This window comes from Amblyomma maculatum, chromosome 10 (assembly GCF_055883805.1).
Source record: "Amblyomma maculatum isolate TAMU_Amacu chromosome 10, ASM5588380v1, whole genome shotgun sequence".
In the NCBI taxonomy this organism is placed as follows: Eukaryota; Metazoa; Arthropoda; class Arachnida; order Ixodida; family Ixodidae; genus Amblyomma; species Amblyomma maculatum.
The window spans coordinates 124,698,198-124,721,606 of NC_139353.1; the positions used below are offsets into that span (position 1 = coordinate 124,698,198).

Below are 23,409 nucleotides of genomic sequence, written 5' to 3' on the forward strand. Positions count from 1 at the left end.
AGTGTTTTGGATATTAATATTTACGTCTACCTTACTGCTTCGTCTCTCTAGCTCAATAATAATTCGTTGCAAGTGTTCCCTTGAGTTACTTAGCAAGACAATATCATCAGCAAATCCAACATTTCTGAGATATTCTCCGTCAACCTTCTTTACACATCACCTTAGATATCCTTACATATCACGCGCCAGTTTGCTGCCTTTGAGGGCTGTAACAATGAAGTTTTCTTCGCGTTCTTTTTGGACGCATGAATGGTAATATGGCTGTTAATAGATCTACCTACGCCTTTTCTCCTGTCTGGAATCTGGTTACCCAATGTGCTCTACAAAATGATTGGTTTTCCTGCAAAGCATACACACCATAGACTCGAGGTTTCGCAGATGGCCACGGAAATGTGTCTCGCTGCGTCGTGGCTGGACAATCAGACTCAGCATGTCGCCGCCGAGAAGCTAATGAATATGCGTAGGGTGCTTTGGCCAGCCAAGATGTTCCTCACGACGGAGGTGCTCGAAGAGGCGTACGCTAATTTCCCCGACAAGTCGCCATCATTTGCGCATTACTGGATCGAAACCAGGCGCTCGTGGCGCGCTCGCCTCGGCTCAGTCGCTGGCTTGGAAGAGCTGCGAATCCCGAAGTGCTTCTCGGAGCCATATATCCAGTACGAGCACGTGCTGAACCAGCTTTCTCTGTCATTGGGTGCCCTGGCGCCGCCCCTTTACTACAAGGACGGCACCAAGGCGATGTTGCACGGTGGCTTAGGGTACTACTACGCCAAGGAGCTGATCAAGGCTTTGGACGTTCAGGGCTTGCAGGTAAACTTCGTACGTGCTTAGCGTGGCTGGTTTAAAAGTTGCACCCGAAAAGTAAAGTGGTCTAGCTAAATGCAAGTATCTTGTTTTAAGGATAACATAGATCTGGTGACCGTAACCTGCAACACAGTGCCTTATTTAAGGGTATCTGACAGAGGAACGTGCAGAATTAAACCAGTTTGAATGCACTTTTTGTGATTTAATATAAATGCTGAATGTTCAAGTATATAAATGCGACTTCTTTTTATTAGTTAATGTTGCGGAAATGAAGTATCATTATTAGAATTATCGTTATGCGGAGGAACCAAAAAGGCTTGGGCCGATTTACAACCTGCATTCCTGCAAAGCCTAGATTCCTCTTGATGTTCCCGTATAAACGAACGCAGCCCGTGATGTCACAAAGACCCGGTGGCACTGGCGAGTGGCGTTTGTTAGGCATCCAATATACCTGAGCGGCAGCATTGGATTGTGCCACGCTTTTTGCTAGTACAACTAACGGTTTTATAAGAGTTGAGCTGTGGGCGGATGTGCAGCAAGCCACAAGAAAGAGATCGGCATCCGGTGTCGCCGGCTTTTTGTAGTTAAATTAATAAGAAAGCGATGGGCAGCGGCGTTGGAGCGCGCCAAGCATGCCTCTTTCGAGATGGATTCCGTTCGCTTCGAGCATACTACTGTTGAAACTGGTCAGTTGAAACGTGATCAGTTCGTACGCGTAGTTGCTTTTGGTATTGCCAAGACTAGAGCAAGAATAAATTCCTGCAGATTGTCCATGTGTTTCGCTCACAACAAGGCTAAGGCATGATATACCGTGTGCGTGTGAACTTAAATGAGTCGAAAGCAAGATAGTTTCTTTGATATATATTATATTCACCCGCACTGCAGCCCGGCCATTTGTTGCGGTATAAAAGGGCACAAAAGCTGGTTCCAGTCACCTTTCACAGCATGCGCTAAACGCGATTTTGCCGAAGCAGCACAGGTGTCTGGAAATAGCTATATGCACCGCGCACAATCTCACTCCGGAGCAGCGCGCATCACCAATGGTCGCAGATGGGCCCCCAAAAAATACATGTAAACATAGCGCTCTGAGAGATAATGTTCAACGGAGTTTCTGTCAAGGTTGCATCCGCGAAGCTTCCTTCACACGCCTATCGTGATCATTGAAATATATTGTTTCCAAATGTCGCCGCATACTTTGTCACAGTGCTCTTAAAACCTTACCCCGACTGTGAATAAACGGCGGCCTACATTACTACAAAATGAACCGAAAAAAATATATATTCATAAAATTTTGTTTTCATGATCATCTCTATGCGTCGCGCGCGCCTCCGGTGCCGGCCGCCTTTATGTATATGTGTATTATGTATACAGGCTGCCTGTAGTTTGTATCGCGATTCTTTAAAAATATCTCGTCTTTGAAATTAGGCATCATTTAAACTTCTACTTGACTTTTCTTCTTACTTGACATTTCTTCACGACAGGACGGCATCGCATATGCACTACGAAATAATAAAAATGCTTTCAGCGGTTTTCTATACAGCCTTTGCCACAAGTTTGGCGCACACGGCGAAGCGCTGCGAAGCCGACTGCGTGGCCTAGAGGCGATGCGGCCTTCACACAAATGAGTAGCTAACAGGGTCGTTAACTGTATCGTGTCATGCATTTAAAGGGGGGCCATAAATGTCCGGCTGTTGCAAAGGCTTGTTTTACACGCTTATTGTTTCTATTTCAGCTTTGTTTTAATAGAACTGCAGTTTGCAAAAATTGCCTTAAGAACATACCTTGACGGCTAAAGGTTTGTGCCAACCTGGCTTACCGCCAAACTCTGAAAGCTTCCTTTCCGTCAGCCTATTCCTAACCTTATGCGAGGCCTCCTTTCCGCATGTTTTTGATCTAGGAAGCCAGCGTACTCTGAAAGCACCCCTCACGCCTCCTCACGTAAGGAACGCATGCCACGCGTCTGCGTTTGAGGGTAGCGCCAGAAGCTTTACTCGAACGCTTTTATTCAATAATAAAAATACACTTTGTTTCACAGTTTTTCATTTAATTACTGACATACAGGCGTGTCGCCTTCTTCTTTCGATTTCGTTTACTAAACGTGAAACATTGCTAAAGGCGATCGCCAGCTGGCGGCCGTCTATCAACACTGGTCAGTCGAGCCGATGTCAACTCTGCGCTGCAAGTACACGACCTATGCACGCCGCCACGCCGCTTCAGCGTTGTTTTTTTTTATCACTACCTGAACTCACCACCGAAGGAGACGACCATGCCTGGCAAAGCATACTTTACAGAGGAAGAGAAAAACCTCTTGACGGAGCTCATCCGACAGAGCAGCTCTGTGATCGAAAACAAGCGTACGGACTCTGTTTCGCTCAGCGCGAAAAGCAAAGCGTGGGAGAGACTTTGCGAAGAGTTCAACAGTAGGCCCTTCGTACGCCCTCGAGAGTCGAAGCAGTTAAGAAAGTTGTGGGACGACATGAAACAGCGGTGGAAGCGCGAGAAAGCGAAGCAAATACGAGACGTCATGGCGACAGGTATGTACTACATACGTACTACAGTACGTTTTTCGCCTCTTCCGCGTAGCCGCAACTACTAGGCCTGTTTTATGCATGTACTATATGCATACATTGCAGGAGGCGGGCCACCCCCACCACCTATGGACGATCAGCTGGCGCAAGTTGAAGCAGCTGTACCGCACCTTGCCGTGCGCATACCTAACTCTTACGACAGAGACCGCCCGCTGGAAACTGGACCATCGGCATCCGTTGCCGAAATACTGGACGGCGTGCTGCGCGACAGCGCACCAGATGACAGTGACGAAGGTGCGTAATTTTTTTTTTAATTAGAAGACTTGCCGTGTGGCATAGATGGGGTAAGTCGTGTAGGCTGTTTTTATCAGGGAACGTAAACTTCATTTGTCAGATACGCTGTGGAACGAAGTAGGCTGCTCGCGCGAGAGTGCGTTCTCTCAAATATTGCAAGGTGCATGCAAACTTCTCGCTACTGTTGAAATCATGAACGTAGCGATAACTGTATAGCAGTCAAGTTCGGCATGCAAATGGTGGAATTCATTTTTGTTTCCAAAAATAAATTAATGGTACAAGTTGTCCCAGGAAGTCGTTTCCACAAAATCTAATGAATCGTTTGCCTCACTGCTGCAGTATCTATGCTTGTATTTGTTTGCATTAACATAAGATGAGTTATATTTTGTTTTTGTGCCACTATACCATAATGATTATCTTGACTGTACCCCAATACTGTATTGTCAAACACGAGCTGTAGGTAATGTGCAAAAAAAAGAAATATGCATACCGTTCCGTTCTGCAACTGGGTTGGGACTTGCACGATTACTGACTGCTGATCTGCACTGCGTATGTTTCAAAAGCAGCCGCTGCTGCTAACCTATATGTACTTTAACCGTTGTCAGGTCTCATTGGCAGTAGCGACGAGAGCGTTGGAAACGTCCTAATCTACTTCTGCATTCATCGCAGGGCACACCTGCGCAGCCGTACTAGGCGCCAACACTGTTTCATCTGGAAGCCGCCATCGTGAAAACGCGGGTTACGCTGGTCACCACCCGGTTCAAGGAGGCGTCGTTGTCGGCTGCGTTGTGACCTGCTACGTTTGCTTCCACGTGACCTCAGCCACTATAAAAGGAACACCTTCATCGACGTTCGCGGCACTTGGCAGTAGCGACGAGAGCGTTGGAAACGTCCTAATCTACTTCTGCATTCATCGCAGGTTAGTGAAAACAACACATTGATCTTAAGCATTATTGTTGGCCCCTCGTCGCTGCTGCCAAGCGTTTTCATTTCAGTTCATTTTATTTGCTTTCAAGTGAAAGTGGTTTTAAGGGAAAGTGCTTTGTGAACTTGTGCTGTTCTCCGTCTGTTTGCTGAGGCCTATCGAGTGTTTTGCAGAGAGACATATTTTCAAAAATGACTGGGAAAGAGGCGGTAAAAGTGAAAGATGAGTTTAAAGCTGATATCGCAAAGCTACGAGAAGAAATTAAAGCTGAAATCAAAACATTTCGTGAATCGATGGAGCGAGAAATGCGTAATGAAATTAGAGAACTGAAGAGTGAAAAACAAGGCTTAATTAAAAGCATCGAGTTCGCACATGGCTCTATCAGAGAGCTTGAGGAAAAGCTAAATGCAGATATCGCTAAAAACAAGAACCTTGCTGAAGAAAATGAGACCCTTCAGTCATTGAACACGAGTCTGGAAGGTAAAATGCTTGACTTGGAGAAGCGACTTACTCTTTCTGAGCAATACTCGAGAAGAGCCAACCTAGAAATTCAAGGAGTCAACAAAAATGACAGCGAGTATGTATTTGACATAGTCTCAAAAATAGGAACTGCAATTAGTGAGCCTATTGAAGAACGGGATATTGAAGCCTGTCATAGAGTGCCGACACGTAAGGCAGACAAGTCGAATATTGTGGTTAAGTTCTGGTCTCAAGCCAAACGCGACAAGGTACTTCAGAGAGCCAAAAAAAATGAGGCTGACAAACACTGATGTTGGGATAGAAACTTCGGACCCTATATACGTAAACGAACACCTCTGCCCAGCACAAAAGAAACTGCTTGCATACGCTGTTAAAAAAAAGTATGAGCATCATTGGAAGTCTGTCTGGTCGCAAAATGGAAAAATTTTCATGAGGCAATCTGATGGCTCGGCGGTTATGCCGATAACCAGCGAGAAAGACCTTATCAAGATCTCGTCGGAAAGCAGTCGTGCTGAGTTAGAAACAGGCGATATTCATAGCTCACCTAGCAATTGAAATGGGGCGTCCTTCTGCTTGGTAATCCGTAACAATTAAAAACAAAATGGCCTATCACGAACTTGCACTACCACAACAGGTGAAACTAAAGGACCGAAGGTGTGAAACTGCCCTGCACTTTAATGCCCGCTCAGTAGGAAACAAGGAAGAAGAAATCACGTTCTTGTTAAGACAGTTCACTTTTGAATTTACGGTTTTGATGCTCACTGAAACGTGGTATCAGTCTGGCTGCAAGATGTTGGAATTACCCGGTTACGAAACCTTCTTCCTTAACAGACCAAATAAACGAGGCGGCGGTGTCGCTATCTATACTCTCGCGTGCAAAAGATGCCACATTCTGCCTAATCTTAGTGAGGTTACAGAAGATTATGAAGTTTTAACACTGCAAAATCGAAACCAAGTGATCTCTGTTGTATATCGCCCCCCAAATGGCAACATGAAGGCTTTTACAGATTATTTTGACCAGATTCTAGAATATGCGTCGCTGAACAAATGCTCGCTTTTGTGCAGTGGTGATTTTAATATCAATATGCTTGACCAGAATGCTACTGTACGTGATTTTAACATGAAACTTATGTCCTGCGGTTTTGTAAACTTAATAGAAACACCAACACGTGTCACGTGCACTAGTGCGACTGCACTTGATTTATTAATTACGGATATTGAAACCAGTGTACTCTCTTGCGGTACAATTGCTTCTGATGTAAGTGATCACTGTCCGGTATTTGTCGTTTTTAGGAATGAGCATGTTAAGCGAAACATTGTGAAACAGTCCATACGTGTGCAACGCATCAACGATAGCTCATTGGAAGCTTTTAAGCACGGTATTATGAACTTTGACTGGTCTTGTGTGTTGCAGAAAACGAGCGTCAATGATGCGTACGACCTATTTTTTCACCATTTCCTTCGTTTTTATTCGACGCACTTTCCGCTGGAAGTACACACCCCTCCCAAAAAGATAAGAAAACCATGGGTTACAAAAAAATTGTTCAAAATGATAAAGGACAAAAATCGTCGGTATCAAATGTTCCTTCGAACACGCACAGAGGATGCGCTGCTTTCTTTCAAAAAGTTAAGGAACCGATTGAACGCGGAGCTACGGAAAGCTAAAAATATCTATTATCAGCGGCTCTTTTCTAACGTCAGTTCAAGTAGACCTGATATTACCTGGAAAGCTTTAAATGATGTCCTTGGTCGCCGTGTAAATAACCATGCTACGAAAACGATGCTTGCCAGTGGAAAAGTGGAAGAGCACTCGCACAACACTTCAACAAACATTTTCTTAATAGTGTTACTTCATCTCAAGATCCGACAGGCACCCTTATCGCCGGTTATCCTAGTCAGGTTAGCGAAACTATATTCTTCGAGCCAACTGATGCAAGTGAAGTTTACAACGTGTATATGGGAATTAGTAATAGCAAAGCCTTAGATATAAACGCCATGCAGATGACACCGTTGAAATATGTCATATCTATAATTTGTCCCCTGCTTTCTCATATCTATAATCTGGCACTTGAATCCGGGGTTTTTCCCAACGGAATGAAAACTGCAACAGTGTCAGTAATTTATAAAGGGGGCGACCGAAACTTACCAGGAAACTATAGGCCGATTTCGGTGCTTCCCGTGTTTTCTAAGGGACTGGAAAAGGTTATCTCTTCAAGAATAACGAAGGTTTTTGATAAAAATAAGGTAATATCTGACTCGCAGTTTGGTTTCAGAACAGGCAAATCAACAGAAACAGCCTTATTAGCAATGAAAGAAATTATCTTGAACAATATTAATGAGAACTTATATACGGTGGGCCTTTTCCTTGATTTTAATAAAGCATTTGACTGCTTAAATCATGCGATTCTTGCTTATAAACTTCAAATGTACGGAATCCGTGGTAAACCACCCAGACTGCTTGAAGATTACCTCCAAAACAGAAGCCAGTCAGTATCTGTAGATAATGAACTTTCATCCCCTTTACCTATTAGCTGTGGTGTCCCGCAAGGGAGCGTACTTGGACCCCTTTTGTTTAGTACCTATATAAATGACATTGTAACTATAGATCCTTCTATTCATTTTGTAATTTACGCCGATGATAGCACATTACTTCTTTCAGGCCATAATCTCAATGATGTAATAGCGAAAGGTAACGACCTACTGGATAGATTATCTAGGTGGTCAATGATAAATAAATTAAAGATAAATCCTTCAAAATCGAAGGCTGTAATATTTCGCGCAAGAAATAAGCCGACAACACCAAACTGTGTACTGAAGTTTGAAAACCAACAAATAGAAATTGTTGAAGAACATAAATCCCTTGGTGTATATTTTTCATCTCATTTAAACTGGAATGCTCACGTTGAACATATCTGCAAAAAACTCTCTTCTGCCTGTGCGGCCCTCTCGCGATGTCGTGCTACTCTACCTATGAAGTGTAAACTACAAGTTTATTACGCATTATTTTTTTCTCACCTTAACTACTGTAGTTTAGTGTGGGCCACAATGACCAAGACAAACATAAATAAGCTTCTCGTATTGCAAAAGAAAATTGTTAGAATAATAGCTAATGTTGATTATGCGACCACCTCCAAATATGCATTCCAAGCTCATAGTATTATCCGTGTTGATCAATTGTATAATTATAGGTTACTACAAATCATGTATTTTTCGAAGGCATCCGTTGCCGAATATTATTCTTCCTTAGCATCTTTGGAGACGCATCGTGCTAACATGCACACAAGAAGTACTAATGCATGGAATGTACCACGTTTTCGCACTGATTATAAATTACAAATGCTGTCTTACAACCTGCCCCTATTTTAAACACTTATCAAAGTACAATAGGATACACAAAAGCCAAGCTGCGCAAATATTTTGTTGAAATGTGATTTTATGCTTCTGTTTGTAGATTGCTGAATGTTTGCTCACTTTACATTTTTCCCTTAAAAACTGCGCATTTCAACTGTTTTTCTCTTTTTGCCATTTACTTTAAAGCTTATTGTGAATTTCCGTGTGTGTTTTGTTATTTGAATGTGACTACTGTATATATGACAGATTTGGAGATTTCCTTCACCACTCGTCTGCTGCTGCTTGTAAGGGTTTCCTGGACACTGTCAAGCTGCGAAGGCAGCTTTTATCCGGGAAACCCTCCAGTTGAACCTGGAAATAAACTTATTATTGTATTGTATTGTATTATTGCTGTATTTTATTTTTCATTTCGAAGTATGCTGAAAGTCCATCAGACAAAAACAACAACTCTTGCACATAGTTACTTTATTTCATGTAACATATATGTGGATTTCATGTCGGAAGTATTTTTGGTTTTGCTTTTTGCAGAGCGAACACTGGAGCACACCTCAGGTGATGTGGCAGCTATGCAGTACATGGCGCATAGCTCAAGTACACCACCCAGGGAAAGTGAAGATAGAGCAGCAGATGAGCCTGGAACCACAGCGCCTGAAACAACGGTGCATGGAACAGATGCATCTGCACATAACCAAAGGGCAGCAGCTGAACCAAGTGTGCAGCGTGCCCGTGGAGGCAGGCTAGCGCTGTTGCAGCAGACGCTTGACGCCGAGCTCGAGGCTCGTCTTGATGCTATAAGGAGCGAAAAAAAAAACACAAAGAAACTGAACACAGGGAAAGGCTTCGGTGTCTCACAGAGGAACATCAGAACAGAATGAGCACATGAGGGAACAGCATGCTGATGAGAGGAACAAGCGCAAGGTGCTGCATAAAATGCGGCTTCGCATTTTAAAAGAAAAAGAAAATGTGCAGAAGTTAAAGCAGGCTGTCCTCAGGGAGCAGCTGCAGGCAGATGACTCCAAATAGCAGAATTCTAATTTCGCACTCTTGCAGTGAGGACTATGGACACCAAATTTTAGCCGAGTGTTTGCTTTCAGATGATGCGTTAGATATTGTAATACATGGATGGATGGATCACCAAGAGTCAGTTGCCTACAACTGCAAAATAATTGAATTTCTTCTTGATGTTGCTTTGGTTTCATTAACTGAACGATGCCTGTGACACGAAGTCGGTGTTTAGTCACGAGAAATGAAACAATGAATCACTGTAGCTAAAGGTGAACAACATGAAGTAGTGGCTCAATTATTTTTTACCATTTCTAGATGAATTACTTGTGGTCCATCTGTTCTAATGCCAAACGCATACTTGAAATAAAACATACAAGCAACAATTTGGTGACCTATATTATTTTAAGCATTATACTCAAATACACACACGAGAATGTAGTTACGGCCATAAGTACATTCCATCACAGATGACAAACATAATCCTCAACTTTAATTTTATTTTGCAGGCGACTAGTCAATTATTTAATTTTTTCATGTGTTTCGATGTCACCTGTGCTTGTGAGCTTATAGCCAATGTGTGCTTGCACCCTATAGGAGCACGATGTGGTAACACTTGATGCTGCATGCCCATGGAGACGAGGAAGCGACAATGTGACAAATGACAACAATGCATGTGCCAAGAGCGGTGCTTGCAACTTCATTATGAAGCCACAAAACATGCACAGTTTCTGAGCGCGACTCTTTCTTTTGTTAGCTCAGTGTGTTTTTTAAATGTGTTCAAGTTCCAATAAAATCTTTAAACTAGTGCTTTCAACAATGAGCCTCCATTTGCTTTTCATTGCAACACAACAAAGCTTTATGCACAGCACAGTTGGCATGCTGTATTTTTCTGAGGACTGTCTCTGCTTGACTGAACAGATACACACTGTTTGGGGCTGAAACATAAGAGATAGCTTTTTCAATCAGTAATGTATTGCTGGTAGTAATGGCTTTACCGTTGTACAGAGTCCACTCCATCATATCAGTACCCAGAGGAAAAGCACCGGCTAATGAGGCAGCTACGGGTTTGTGTACCCAGAACTGCATCGGATTCCTCTTGGGTGTGATTTTCACCCAGGTCGGGGTCTTCCTCTTCAGGACCTGGGAAAGGGTCTTTCATTGCACATGCAATGTTGTGCAGAGCTGCACAAGCTGTTATAATGGCTGCGGACCGCTCAGTGGCCGTCAGCAGCTTTACTCTTAGGCATGCGAAGCGCCTCTTTCAGACACCAAAGGCCCGTTCCACGGTATTTCTGGTTCTGATCTGGCTTATGTTGTACCTGTTAGGCAGAAAGTGTGCAAATAATTTATTAGAAACAAGAAATCTGTTTTAGTGCAAATTCATTCATGCACACTTACAACCTCATGCATGTTTGACTTCAGCAAATGCGAGGAATAAAGTTGTTTCCCAGGCACCTCATTTTTTTAAACGTGTCTCTACATGCACACTTACAACCTCATACATGTTCAACTTCGGTAAATGCGAGGAATCAAGTTGTTTCCCAGGCACCATTTTGTTTAAATGTATCTCTACATGTACTCTCTGAGAATTCAACGAGTGTTCTCTTGCACCTCATTATCATATCACCACATACCTCTTTTCTGCACTTATTCGAGGATCCCTCAGAGGTGGCATCAGAAATGGTAGACTGGCATAGCCCTAGTCTCCAAGGAGAACGCCTGGCATAGCTCCTTGCTCATACAGAGCCATTACTCTACTGTTTGCAAATATCCGGCTATCGTGGACGGATCCAGGTCAGCTTGCGACAACGTCATAAAACTGTAGCTCTGGACCAGTGACAGCCTGTGAGGAAAGAAATGTCCACGGTTCAAACATGAGAAAACAATTTTAATGCCTCAATGCAGAACTACTGCCTACAAGCTCTCGTTCTTTCCAAGAACGATAGCTGATTGGAACAAGTTACCTTACAATGTAGCAACCTTATTTCCAGAATAATGTTCATATGCAAAGAGTTCCAGCCAGTAAGTTTAGCATATGTTTGATTCTTGCAGTGAATGCCCTTGATATGTTCCTTTTTTTTCTTTGTGTTTAGATGGGAATGTATTATGCGATATTCTCAAGTTTATAACCCAATGTGTTCCACAGCAACATTACTGTGCGCAATTTTTTTTTCTATATTGTAATCTGTTGTAGACCAAACATTGTACATGTTGTAACCACTCTTGCCTAGGTTACCAAAAAGCACTGTTTGGCATGATTTTGCTTGCCGGTTTAGTACTGAAGAGACTGGTGCAATGTTAAAACGTCTTTAGTTGGTCTGCTTTTGGTAGAAAGGAAGGCTCAGTGCCTCAGTTCTTGGTGGACACCTACACAAGAAAGCTTTCTGCTCGCCTCTAACGATAGTGTGAGGTTTCGCACCAAAACAATATGAACGTGGCATATATATGTGACAAATGCGCGGCCTCGAGCCGAGACGTAAACACTCTCCCGCTCGTCGGGAGACAGTTATCAAAACAAGCACGAAAGAAACGATGACAATACATGCACGAAGACCTTCCAATATCGAAATATCTCGTACCTGGAAATCCTAAACGTGATATAAAGTGCACACGTCTCAGCGGAAAAGAAACGACGGAAGCTTACCTGTAAGTTTATGGAGAAGACTCCCTTCCGATTGCGGAACACTTCGGCGTTTTCTCCTCCAGGGCTGTCAATGGGGACATGAGTACAATCAATGCACCCAGTGACGCCGGGAAACCGGCCAATGTTGTAAAAGCGAGCCATGACTCCTTTTGTCTCCGCTTCTTTGGGGAGCTGCACATACTTTGGGAACAGGCGTAAGCATACGGCTTGTGTTACTTCCCAAACGCAGCGCGACACGGACTGCTGCGAAACATTGACGAGGTCACCGATCACAGTCTGCATCGCACCGGTGCCGTAGAAGCGAAGCGCGATAAGCACCTTCAGAAGCGGTGGAAGCGGCGCTCCTCTCAGGTCGGTGTTGGCCTTCATCTGCAGCTCCGCCAAGATGGCCAGCACGGACGCCTTGCCAAATCGGAAGCGAAACGCGAATTCCTCTTCCGAGTAGATTTCCATAGGATTTGTGACATCGCGAAGCGACTTAGCAGTAGGGGGATAAATGTACGCTTCATCGAAGGCACATTCACAAGCACGGGTAAAAAAATCACTGCGGTCAACCGCGTAGCTGTCGGCCCACTCTGCCATTTTCTTCCCGACTGCGCCAACCAACGCTCCCACGCTCCTGCGTCACAACGCCGGGATCGCCTCGCTCGCGTCTCGTCGCGCGCGTGCGAGAGTGGGGTCACGTGTGGCAGTAGTGAGGTGAAGTGCGTTTTCCAGGGCGCGGAGCTCGACGAGGGCGCATGAAGGCAGCTACTATCTACCTTGCTACAGAGGAAGCACCGAGGACGGGTTTGCTAAGGGCTCTTCAGTAAGGAAGCTTCCAGATTAACATGAACAAACCTAACCGCAGTGAAGGCTTCCTTAGTGAGGTAAGGAAGCTTTTAGAGTTTGGCGGTAAGGCGCGGAGCTCGACGAGGGCGCATGAAGGCAGCTACTAGCTACCTTGCTACAGAGGAAGCACCGAGGACGGGTTTGCTAAGGGCTCCTCAGTAAGGAAGCCTCCAGATTAACATGAAGAAACCTAACTGCAGTGAAGGCTTCGCTTTTAGAGTTTGGCGGTTAGAGCCTCGCCGTCGGTGCTTTACGGCTGCAAAACATCGATACGCGGTTAAAATTTTTGTTCAGTGTTTCTTTTAATTGTGCTTTAAAGGCCTCGTCCACCGAAAATGAACGCCGGCGTTTTGAGCGAAAATCAAGAGCTTGGGGTTGTCAGGCGGTAGCTGTCAGCTGACATGGCCGGGCTCTGAGTGGGCGTAGGGTTGTCTGGCGAACCGAACGGCAGGAGCGGCCAACTTTGTGCTCTCCTTGAATATGACAGGACGACATTAGAATCGGCCTTGCAGGACTCCCTTTCACGTTTCCCTAAGTCACGCAGGCACGTTGATAGAAGTTTGTTAAAACGGTGCTTTATTTGTGGGCTGGTAGCTTACGCTATCGCGTCATACTTAAAAAGGTGGGTTTATTGTCCCCCGTAATATTTTATTTGTTATGGGACCCTTGCGAACAGTGTTGTGTCTCCACAGCAAAGTACTTCTACGATTTCAAGCAAGTACGACTTATGTGTGATGAGGCGCCGCTCCTGGAGGCAAAATATCAAAACCGACTAAAAAATATATTCCTGGTGCTGCCATTCAAACGTCCTATGCATTTTCGAGTACTGCATAGGCTAAGAGTTACGATCATGGGCAGAACTGATCTGATCCACTTTTAAAGGCATCTAAACGATCGTGTAGCTTCTACAGCAAAACATTTCTTTTATAGAATTTTACTTCATATGCCGCATTATATAATGCACTGTTTGCGAAGACGAAGTAATTGACAACATGAATAGAGAAATGAGAACTGTCTGCTAGTTTCGAGAACAACCTGATTACAACGGCGCACGACTAGACTTCCATGGGCACAATTGCCTTTTTTTAATATTCTTCTAAGCGAAAAACAGCAAGATAGGCAGCGCATAATGAATCTGAAAACATCCACCTGATGTTATTGGAAGCATTGAAGCAGCCGGAACTGTCATGCTGATAAATGACAGGCAGAAGGCCTAGGCGAACTACAAAGAGAGCGTGGGATAAAGTAACGACGCCGTTAAATCTCATCAGTCTCGGCACGCGCTCTGATTTTGTAAGAGCTCAGAATGGATTGCGCTTATAGGTGTTACTGTCAGTACCGATGAATGAAACAAATAATCAGTGCCAGGTTTCAGGCATCATTCCAAAAATGTGTGATGAGGGTGACTATTCATGTACATGTACGCATCCCTCCTCCCCTCCCAATTCCCCTATTCCCCCGCCCCCGCTGCATTCGGGCGTAGGTAAAAACATTGAGTTCAGGAATGGTTTCAGCGTTACGAAACCAATCTGACACACCTAATAAAGAAAAAAACCGCTTTGAGTGCTCCTCAAGCGATATATATATATATATATATATATATATTCAAGGCAAGCACAAAAGGCGTTGCTTTCAAGCGTGGCACAGATACTTTGGTTCTGAAAATTCTTGGGGCCGCATTAGGGGAGTTGTGGCAGATGACTGGAGGAAGCATTGACAACGTAGGTCCATTATTTTATTACTTCCCTTCTAGAACATTCCACAAATTACAGAGTACTGCGCATCGCTTACGAATTGGTTGTCGGTTTGCCATCTAGGTGGTCGCAACAGTCCAGCTATAGATAGACACGTATGTCAACCTTCACGCTCTGTTATTCACTTTTGCTACTCATAACTCAATGGCCTATGCAGAGCGCCAGCCACGCTCAGAAGTGTGATGCCCGAACTCGCAGCTGAATTTTATACGAAGATGAAATTCGCCAACTTCACACCGCCTTCTCAGTGCAGTATGGAGGTATTACCCTACGTCACAGACACGGTCATTTTGTGGTGCAGGAAACCGGCGAAACGCTGCAGGTATATCTAATCGGTTTATGGCTATCTGTTTTGGTTTGCACTGCTGAAGCTGGTGCTCTGCAAAGCATAATAACGCCCGTGACTTCATTTGAATCCCCTTCATTCAGCAAATGATACAAGCAACGAAACAAAGTTACTTCAGACATCTTATAGTAGCGCGAAAAAACACACACAAGACAGGGTACAGGACGAGCGCTAGCACCAACTAGGCTGACAACACATCTTAGTGAAACAAAGTTATTTACACTTACTGTAAGAAAGGCACAACCACACTGAGAAACGTGTAGAGCAAACACGAGAAGCCGAGCAATCCCCCGTATTTGCCCACCTGCATGAATCTTGCTTTTTTGGCTTATTTTGGTACTCGGACAAAATTATTTTACGAAACTGAATAAGGACTAGCCTTAGTCGAGAGAATCGTAGTCGAGAATTTTTAAAAGAACCAGGATCCTTAGGGTTTGAAGGCAATTAATTTAGCTGCCCTTCCCTACATGCGGTAGCCGTAATCATGCCACTAGTCGAGTGCCGCGAAGGCCACTAGGGGGTTCTAAAAGTACGGAGAAAACTGGAGCGCAGGTAGCCTATAGGAGACAATATTGACCGGCTTTTGCCACTGCCGGGTTGCTGCTCCTGATGATGTTGATATATATAGGAGAAATTGATTTGGTTTTCTTAGTGGAGTTTAACGCCTAAAAGCGACTCAGCTATGAGATGCCGCAATTGAGGGCTCGGAAAATGTCGACCACCTGGGCTTCTTCAAAGTGGAATGGCATAGCACAGCACACGGGCACCATTCTTTTCGCTTTCATCGAAAAGTGCCGCCGCAGCCCGGATTAGAACCCGCATCTTTGGCCACAGCAGTCGAGTCCACTAACCACAACACCGCCATGGTAGAGCTGTTCCGAGAAATATCTGCGTCTCAGATCAACATTTGAAAGCCATGATGGAGCGGACATTCGGACTTCGCTACTGTTAACAGCGACTCGGACGACGATCATGAAAAAGATGTAAAGTGCATTGGTTGAAGGGCCAAGGCAACATCATGACCTCTAAAACCGATATGAGATCCTAAGGTAAATTCTGTCTATTTCACCTCTCTTTAGCACTTGCGGAACACTGCGTGTTACTTAAACCCTTTCATGAGAGTGAGATATGGGCGCTGCGTGTTTGCGCTATATCTGACTGATCAATGTCTAGTGTGTACGTTAAAGAACCCCAGGTGGTCGAAATTTTCGGAGTCTTCCACTACGGCGTCTCTTATAGCCCGAGTCGCTTGGGGATGTTAAACCCCACAAACCAAACTAACCATCTAGTTTTTACTTGATATCAGTACATTTGAGGTAAGAATGAAGCATGTCGGCTTTGCATCTTTAGTCCAGCTTGCAACCACTTAGCGTTGACATACTATTACCCATTGCTTTTTCGTGGACAGGTTGACCCTAAAGGAAAGATAGTGTCATCTTGGCTTACCGAGGCGGTGAAGCATCGCTACAAGGCACGCGTTCTTGGCTGTCTGACCAGCGCCGATTCCAGCGTCTTTCCGGAAGTGCCTGCCTTGGAGGTGGCATACGCCGCTTTCAAACGGCACAGTGACGAGAACGACACTCAGCTATCGGAGGTATGCTAGTGATGATTAATCGAAGTGTCACACAAAGCGATATCCAGCCTGTAAATTTGAATAATATATCATGTTTGAACAAGAACCTAAACTGGAAGGATGCGCGAGATGATAGTGGTTTGAGTGCATATATTGTGCAAATGAATTGAAAGAAAAGTTGTTTCCGAAGAGAACTCAAATGAGCCCTACTTAAGGGCGTCTTAATTGCGGTGTTCATTTTTCAAGCATCATTTTAAACGACATCAGAGAACACAACAACACCGGAGATAGACGTAGAAAATGATGGTGTTAAAGTGACGATTTGTTATCGCTCTAAATTCTAGCACATTCCTGTTCATGTCATAAGACTGCTGACATTCAGGGGGAGTCCTTTATACGGCAGCTACAAAGCTTGTGTGCTGGCACATTAGCCACGAGAAGCCTTGGTAGGCCAAGCCTAAAAAATCTTCGTCAGCTTATGCTTGATGTCTTACAATATCAGCACATTATAATGGGCAGCTGAGAAGGATCTACCGTGCTCGTCTAGCCGCATTAATTCTCTGTCACCTCATATGTTCTTACGGCTACAAAATTATTATTTCATGGAAGCGAATACAATGCAGGCTTTTTATCTTAGACGCGAAATTGTAAACGCAGCAGCATCTCTTCCGGTTCGCGCTAATTTAGCGGTATTCGAGAGGTTCGGTACAGTGTTCCGAATTATTGTTGATCAGTGGTCTCTTGTTCAATTATTGAGACATCATCCTGTCTGTGCTATATGCTTCCCACGCAACAGGGGATTCTGATAAGCAATGTCCTCAATGCACTTTGAGCACTACCTTTGGTGCACGATTTGTAGACTGTACTTGCCTTCCTGACCATTCACACGCTCACACATGTTTTCTACCCGGTTTGGAGCCACTATAGAATGGTCATAATAATTTTCTTTTTTCATCATTTATTATTGTGGTTCACGCCATTGAAATAGCGCACCGCAGGAAGCTTCTTTGCAAAGCATCACGGGTTAATGTTTCCGCGGTTATCAAGGTAAAAAAAAATTCCGAATTCGGATCACTCGAAAGGCAGGAAACAAGGAAAAAAACAACATCTGTACGCAGGTGAGTTGCCTCGGGAACGATTAAACATACCAACTTGCACAACAAAATCTTCCACTGGGCTCTGTCGGGGAAATCTGGCACCAGCCTCAGAGTGTGCAGGAAAGACGGTGAAAATGCTAGAATCAAAAAGTCGGTCGTGAGGGTTTCTGGTGAGAGATGTGGCTATACTCTGTAATTCCGCCGAAGAAGGAAGTTGACAAGCAGCATCTCGGTGCCGGTGTTGTTTTATTGTTATCATTTTCTTGCTGCCTTTTAAATTGGTTGTTAGATTGAACCTCGCCGCGACAGCATGACCTTGAAGGGCTGACCAAGGTCAAAATTATATTTCAACAAACAATGAAGAACGAGTCAATTGTGTTCAAACCAGGGACCGATCCCCCATCCTTATATGCTCTTACCGAGGGCGCTAACAAGTAAACTTCCTGATAACGAGTCAAAGAATCTGCTTGTATAGAGTAAGCGCGCCGAAGAATGTTGAAGGCATAGTTTCTCTGACGGCTGGGCTCATCAACCACCGCGGGTTGGAGCGTCGCGCATGCCCTGTCCCGATAAGCTGTCACCACGAGCACACTAAACACGGCAATGCGCTCAACCTTTTATAGGGAGGAGATAAATTCGCTGCAGTGAAACGATCCTCCAAGCTCATTTTATTGAACGCAGTCCAACGATACAAACAGTCACTACGTCCCGTGAGGTTGCGAGGAGCAAGGTTCTGATGCATGCACAAAGTTACTAAGATCGCGCGCCGCAGGCACCCAGTGTCATGCTCCGATCTCTCACGGGAAAAGTAGGGCAGCCTCTTTGGTGAAGGTGGGTGACCAAAGCAAGGTGTGCCTGCCAGGAATCACTGGGATACGATTGACAGGCTCGAGCTGCGTTTTAAGGTAAGGCCCCCAGCTGACGAACCCCAGTGTAGAAAAGTCTACACGGACAAAAGCCGCCAGACAAGAACGTAGCGTATCCTCCTTGCTATATATCGGAGGGTCCTCTCTCGACCTAAGGCGCTAAAGAAAAACGCTAGTGGGACACCAGGACGGAGCTCTGGCCGAAGGACATTCAAGTCTTCAGCACACCTCTAGGCATCTTCAGGCAGCAGAAGGGGATAGAGGAGACTAACACAGCAATCACAGGTGGCCGAGAAAAACGCAACGGCGGGAAGCCCGAATCCCAAATCTTCCGTTCCTGAAATGCCCCATTCGCCGTTAACATAAACGCTGAACTAAGTTTTTAAATCCTCTTTTATTGATCGCCGATGTACTAGAGACAATCAACTTTAAAAATAGGTATTTTTAGCTCTGGAAGCTTGCTTCTGGCAATGCACATTTTGAAAATAGCATCATAAGGCGTTTTATGTCGCCTAAACAATGGGTACCGCTTCTAAGGCATTAAGGAGACAACGCGACGGCTTTTTAAATTGTGCGTCGCATAATACCAGATGTCTGACCTGAAAGAAAAAAAAACACATTTCTGGCGTTAGGCATTTTTATCTATATTGGCGATAGACAATGGAACGAGACAAAGATGATGGCTACACAGTATGAAACAACACTGAATAAGTGGTGGTTCAGTACGCGAGCCGAGGCAACGTTGTCGACAAGCGGATTTATGGAAACATTGGCTCAGCTTGTGAATTGAGCCTCACCTTCAAACCTTGTTCAGTGCTTTTCGATATTGCCGACAGAGGCAATTTAAAGACTGGACTCGGCTTTTATGTTGACGGCGTCAATAGTCGTAATATAATTTTGTCACCCTAAGAAAAACAAATACGTTAATTTGTGAATTTTAGTTGCTTATTTGATTATTTAGGGAGCTTTTTCATGCACAAAATTTCCACCTGGCTCTAAAATTGACCCGTGCAGACACTGTCGCGCAACTTACAGTGGAATCAAAATAACCTGTAAACAGTTTAAATACCCCCCAGTGCAAACATGCCTGCAAAATTCTTTACATCAGCATATTGCAAAAGATTCAGCCAGTTTTACTTGAAATCTGCAGCTGCTTCGCATGGTTCCTGTGGTAGCCGACTCAAACACCAGTAAAGGTTGTAAAGCTGAAGCAAAATTTGTTTCGATTTGTGATGCAAAGTAAGAACCAAGATGTTGTGATCCGAAATGAACCATAGTTCCTTCTCTACGACTTTTAAACATCGGAATACCTCCATCTGCAGACTAGGCGTGGTGTTGCACGTTGGATTCCATCCGCACATTATGCGAAAAGGCCGCCCCATATAGACACAATGACCTTTAATCAAGCCGTGTGAACGAGCCTGGGTAGTATAGGAGTGAAATGCGACTCAGGGTGCAATTCTCCCGGTCAACGCGATTGTCATCTCATCCTCCCATTGCATTGTATCTGCCCATGTTTACAGCCCTTGGTACGTGGTGTCGTCTTGTGACGGCATGCAATTCGTTGTACTGTCAGTGCCGTACATGTCGCCTACCAATTATCTCTTGCCAGTTATTGTGTACACATGTACACCAACGTCATTTTCTGTCGGAGTGTCCTATTCAGAGTTGCGGAGAATTCTCTCAGACTGAGCTTTCCTCGTGGCCTTCTATTTAATGATTGCGCGTTATGGTACTTGTTGCTAATATTGCTGTGGCGGAAAAAGAGCGAAGCACCAGATTGGTTTCATGATATCTAGTAGGTGGCAAATATAAGATGTTGCAATTCCTCTCATATTGAATGAAGAGGGAAAATGAGAGCATGAAAGGCAACCGTTGCTTTTGGTATGGCCAGAATAAAGGAATGCGCATCCGGGATGTGGAGGCCACGAAAGAAAACTAGATGTCCACTGGCTACCATCGAAGACGGTTATGAAGGGCTGAAGAATTTACATATCGTAGGGTAGTGTTACTAAACGAATACGCAGGTAGTTATTGTGAGGACAGAAGGCTATGGTAAGAATGGAAGGGGAGTGAGCGCAAGAGGAGAGCGTAAATAAAAAATGGACGATACTTACTGGTAGAGAGAGAAGAAACGCAGTAAATGAAAGGCACGCCAAACCAGATGAGAAAATCTAGGATTGCGCAGAAAGGGAACGCTGGAGGGGTGGCACTAGGCTGTTGCCGCCTGTTGAGCAATATTCTGCGGTGAAATATCTTCGTTTGTTAATTTAGAGAAATTCTAAACTGTGGGTTAGGGTATCACCGGCGACCTTGTTACCTAGAAGCAGTGAATACGGCGGACCTTTTGGGTGGCCTTTAAGGTTATATGGTTGTTACATAGTGTTCCGGAGGGAATCAAAGGATTGGTTTCATTGAGACTTCTGCGTTTATATAGATATGCCCTAACTGCAAGTTTGTGTGAATACCTCTGTTAAATTATTTACCTGAGACTATCGCAGGACGAAAATGCCCAAAGAGCTGCCCTGGAATTTCGCATGCCGATTGCTGCATTACTCGCCCATCGTTTTTTAAATGGCATGTTAACTGCTGCCGGAGGCTGCATGTTTGTGAGGTTTGTTATTATAGGGGTCACCTATTTAAGTCTACTGATAAGTATATTTTTACTCCTGTCTCAAACCTTGCCATAACTGATGCTGGTAAAGAATTAAAATTCTTCACAGTACGCTCGAGTTGACTAGAACGCAAGATAAGGAGAAAACAATGTGTAAAAAAGTTGAGCCTCCATAATTAATGCAGCACCTCAATTTTTCGGAATAGCAACGTTAAAGCTCAATGAATTTCCTAATCGTTGCGTACTGCATCTTTCGCAGGAACTGACTGAGGAGAAGACATTCTTCATCACCGCCTGCCTCTTCAGCTGCGCAAAGACGGAGGCTGATAACCTCTAAGGCGGAAACTGCAACAAGGCGATGGCGAACTTTGCGCCATTCGCCAAAGCCTTCAAGTGCCCAGAAGGCTCCGACATAAACCCCAAGAAAAAGTGCACTTTCTTCAGATAAGCTCCAGGCGTCTTCGTTCCACGTGGTTCTCCTTCCTCCCAAGCTTCTATCATATTTCCTGTGCTACGTCCACAGAACTGTGTTATGTGCAACTCTCCCGTTCTTGAGGTGCCATTTTTTGTTCTCGCCTCGAGTGTTCTTACATGGCAATTTATATTAGGTTTTATTATGATCATCTTTAGGACTGTATGTGCTGCAGTATACATGTAGGCTCACTTTAGGGTATGTCTTGGAGAACAGTGGGGTAGCATAATATATGTGGACATTTCGGTGGTAAACTGACCCAACGTATACTTCAGTTTACATAATACAACTTGTGTCTTGGTTTTAACGTGCAGCTTTGCTATTGATACACTGTCCGTTTAGGAAAGCTTTTTATTCTTGAAACGCTGTTTTGCCCCAGTGAGTATCAAGTTTTCTCCAAATTTGCATTTTCATTATCTCGACTTATGTTACAGTGTCGAATCCTAGCTGCATTGATTACTTTCACCATTATCCCGGGGCTAAAGAACAGAAGCACGATAGTGGGGAGAGCTGCCGAAGCAGTGGATGTTATTTGAATATCTAGCGTGACGAAAGCAAAGTGTGATTACCCTGAGTTAAAACTGTTTGTATATCGCAAGCGTATGTTTCTTCTATATGAAGAGCACGCAGGCCGTAGTTTGTTGATAATTTGGCACCACTGCAGCGCCTGTGAGACTGTTTCCATAATTGTGATTGGTGGTAATATTGCAGTGATTGAAGAGCAAGATAGTCATGCTGGACTTGAAGTTATCTCATTGCTGGCAGAGAGGCACGGACTAAAGCGTGTGTTTTCACTGTGGATAATGATTGCGTGTTATAAAGCGGCAAATTCTATGACGTTCCATATTATTTCACTGCTTAGAAGAAATAAAATTCCATATGGGGGGGGGGGGGGGGCGCCTAACGCTAGTTGTTAACGAACTTTCAACCGCACACCACATTTCCTTGCATGCCTGCATTCCACCGCTGTTTAAGAATGTTGCAGTTATGTAATAAACCCATATTCTGTGCAATCGACTGCGACGGTGAAATGGCGCAACATCCTGCTCAAGAAAGCGCTGCCTCCGTGACAGACATATCTTTAAATTTCCTGCATGGCTAGAATGTATGAAGTGAAGCAGATGAATAGCTCACATGGTGGCTTCACGCAAGCATCTATTGACACACTGTGCCACTAGATTAGAATGACTTCATGCTTCGACGGTTATTTGACTGCAGAATGTCGCCCGTTGTAAGAACATTTAGTTCGCTCATGTAGACCGCGAGTGTGAGTGAGCGTATTCTTTTACCACCGATAATGCGTCTTGAATACGTGCCGCAGGCGTTGCCGGCCTTGTGAGTGAAAAAATATGAGCATGCGTAGGCTGGGGGTCACTGGTAACAGTCACGGACGCGCACCGATATGACGCAGGAGCTGCAACCTCGGGCCTCTCCTTTCATTTTGTCACATAGTGGTGACAAGCCCGTACACACCAAAAGGATACGTAGCCGTGATGGTACTGAAATTAATTTTTATTGGGCTGACTTGCGCCCGCAAAAGAATAAGCAACTCGGTAGCGGTGATAGCACCAAAGTGCTCGTCGATCGTCGAACAAAGAATGCCCGTCGCACTCGTTTACGCTAAATTTAGAGGCTGCTCAGAGCCATCTAGATGTCGTAGAAAACAGCTACTAGCACAACCTGGAACATTGTAGAAACATGGGCAAGTGATCGGAATATTCGAGACAGATCTCAGCACATCTTGCGCGACAACGAAACTGATAAAGTTGCATGTCGTGGCATCGAGCATTAACACAGAATACAGAACTGATACGTGAGCCAGAAT

General features: G+C 44.4%; 1 protein-coding gene and 1 pseudogene across 1 annotated transcript; both read left to right on the top strand.

Moving 5' to 3' along the window:
• The first annotated feature begins 378 nt into the window (after window positions 1–378).
• Window positions 379–21,593, top strand: LOC146177401 (neprilysin-1-like; annotated as a pseudogene).
• Window positions 3,071–9,257, top strand: LOC146177402 (uncharacterized). Its single transcript, XM_084580751.1, has 3 exons — window positions 3,071–3,338; window positions 3,438–3,626; window positions 8,911–9,257. The coding sequence occupies exons 1-3, from the start codon at window positions 3,071–3,073 to the stop codon at window positions 9,255–9,257; spliced, it is 804 nt and encodes a 267-aa protein (XP_084436877.1).
• Window positions 21,594–23,409: the final 1,816 nt, after the last annotated feature.

Excerpts from the sequence above, each read along its gene's own strand:
- LOC146177402 (XM_084580751.1), top strand. The coding sequence starts at position 3,071 with ATGCCTGGCAAAGCATACTTTACAGAGGAAGAGAAAAACCTCTTGACG. Across the intron at positions 3,339-3,437 it reads ACGAGACGTCATGGCGACAG|GAGGCGGGCCACCCCCACCA; the intron begins GTATGTACTACA and ends CATACATTGCAG. Across the intron at positions 3,627-8,910 it reads ACCAGATGACAGTGACGAAG|AGCGAACACTGGAGCACACC; the intron begins GTGCGTAATTTT and ends TGCTTTTTGCAG.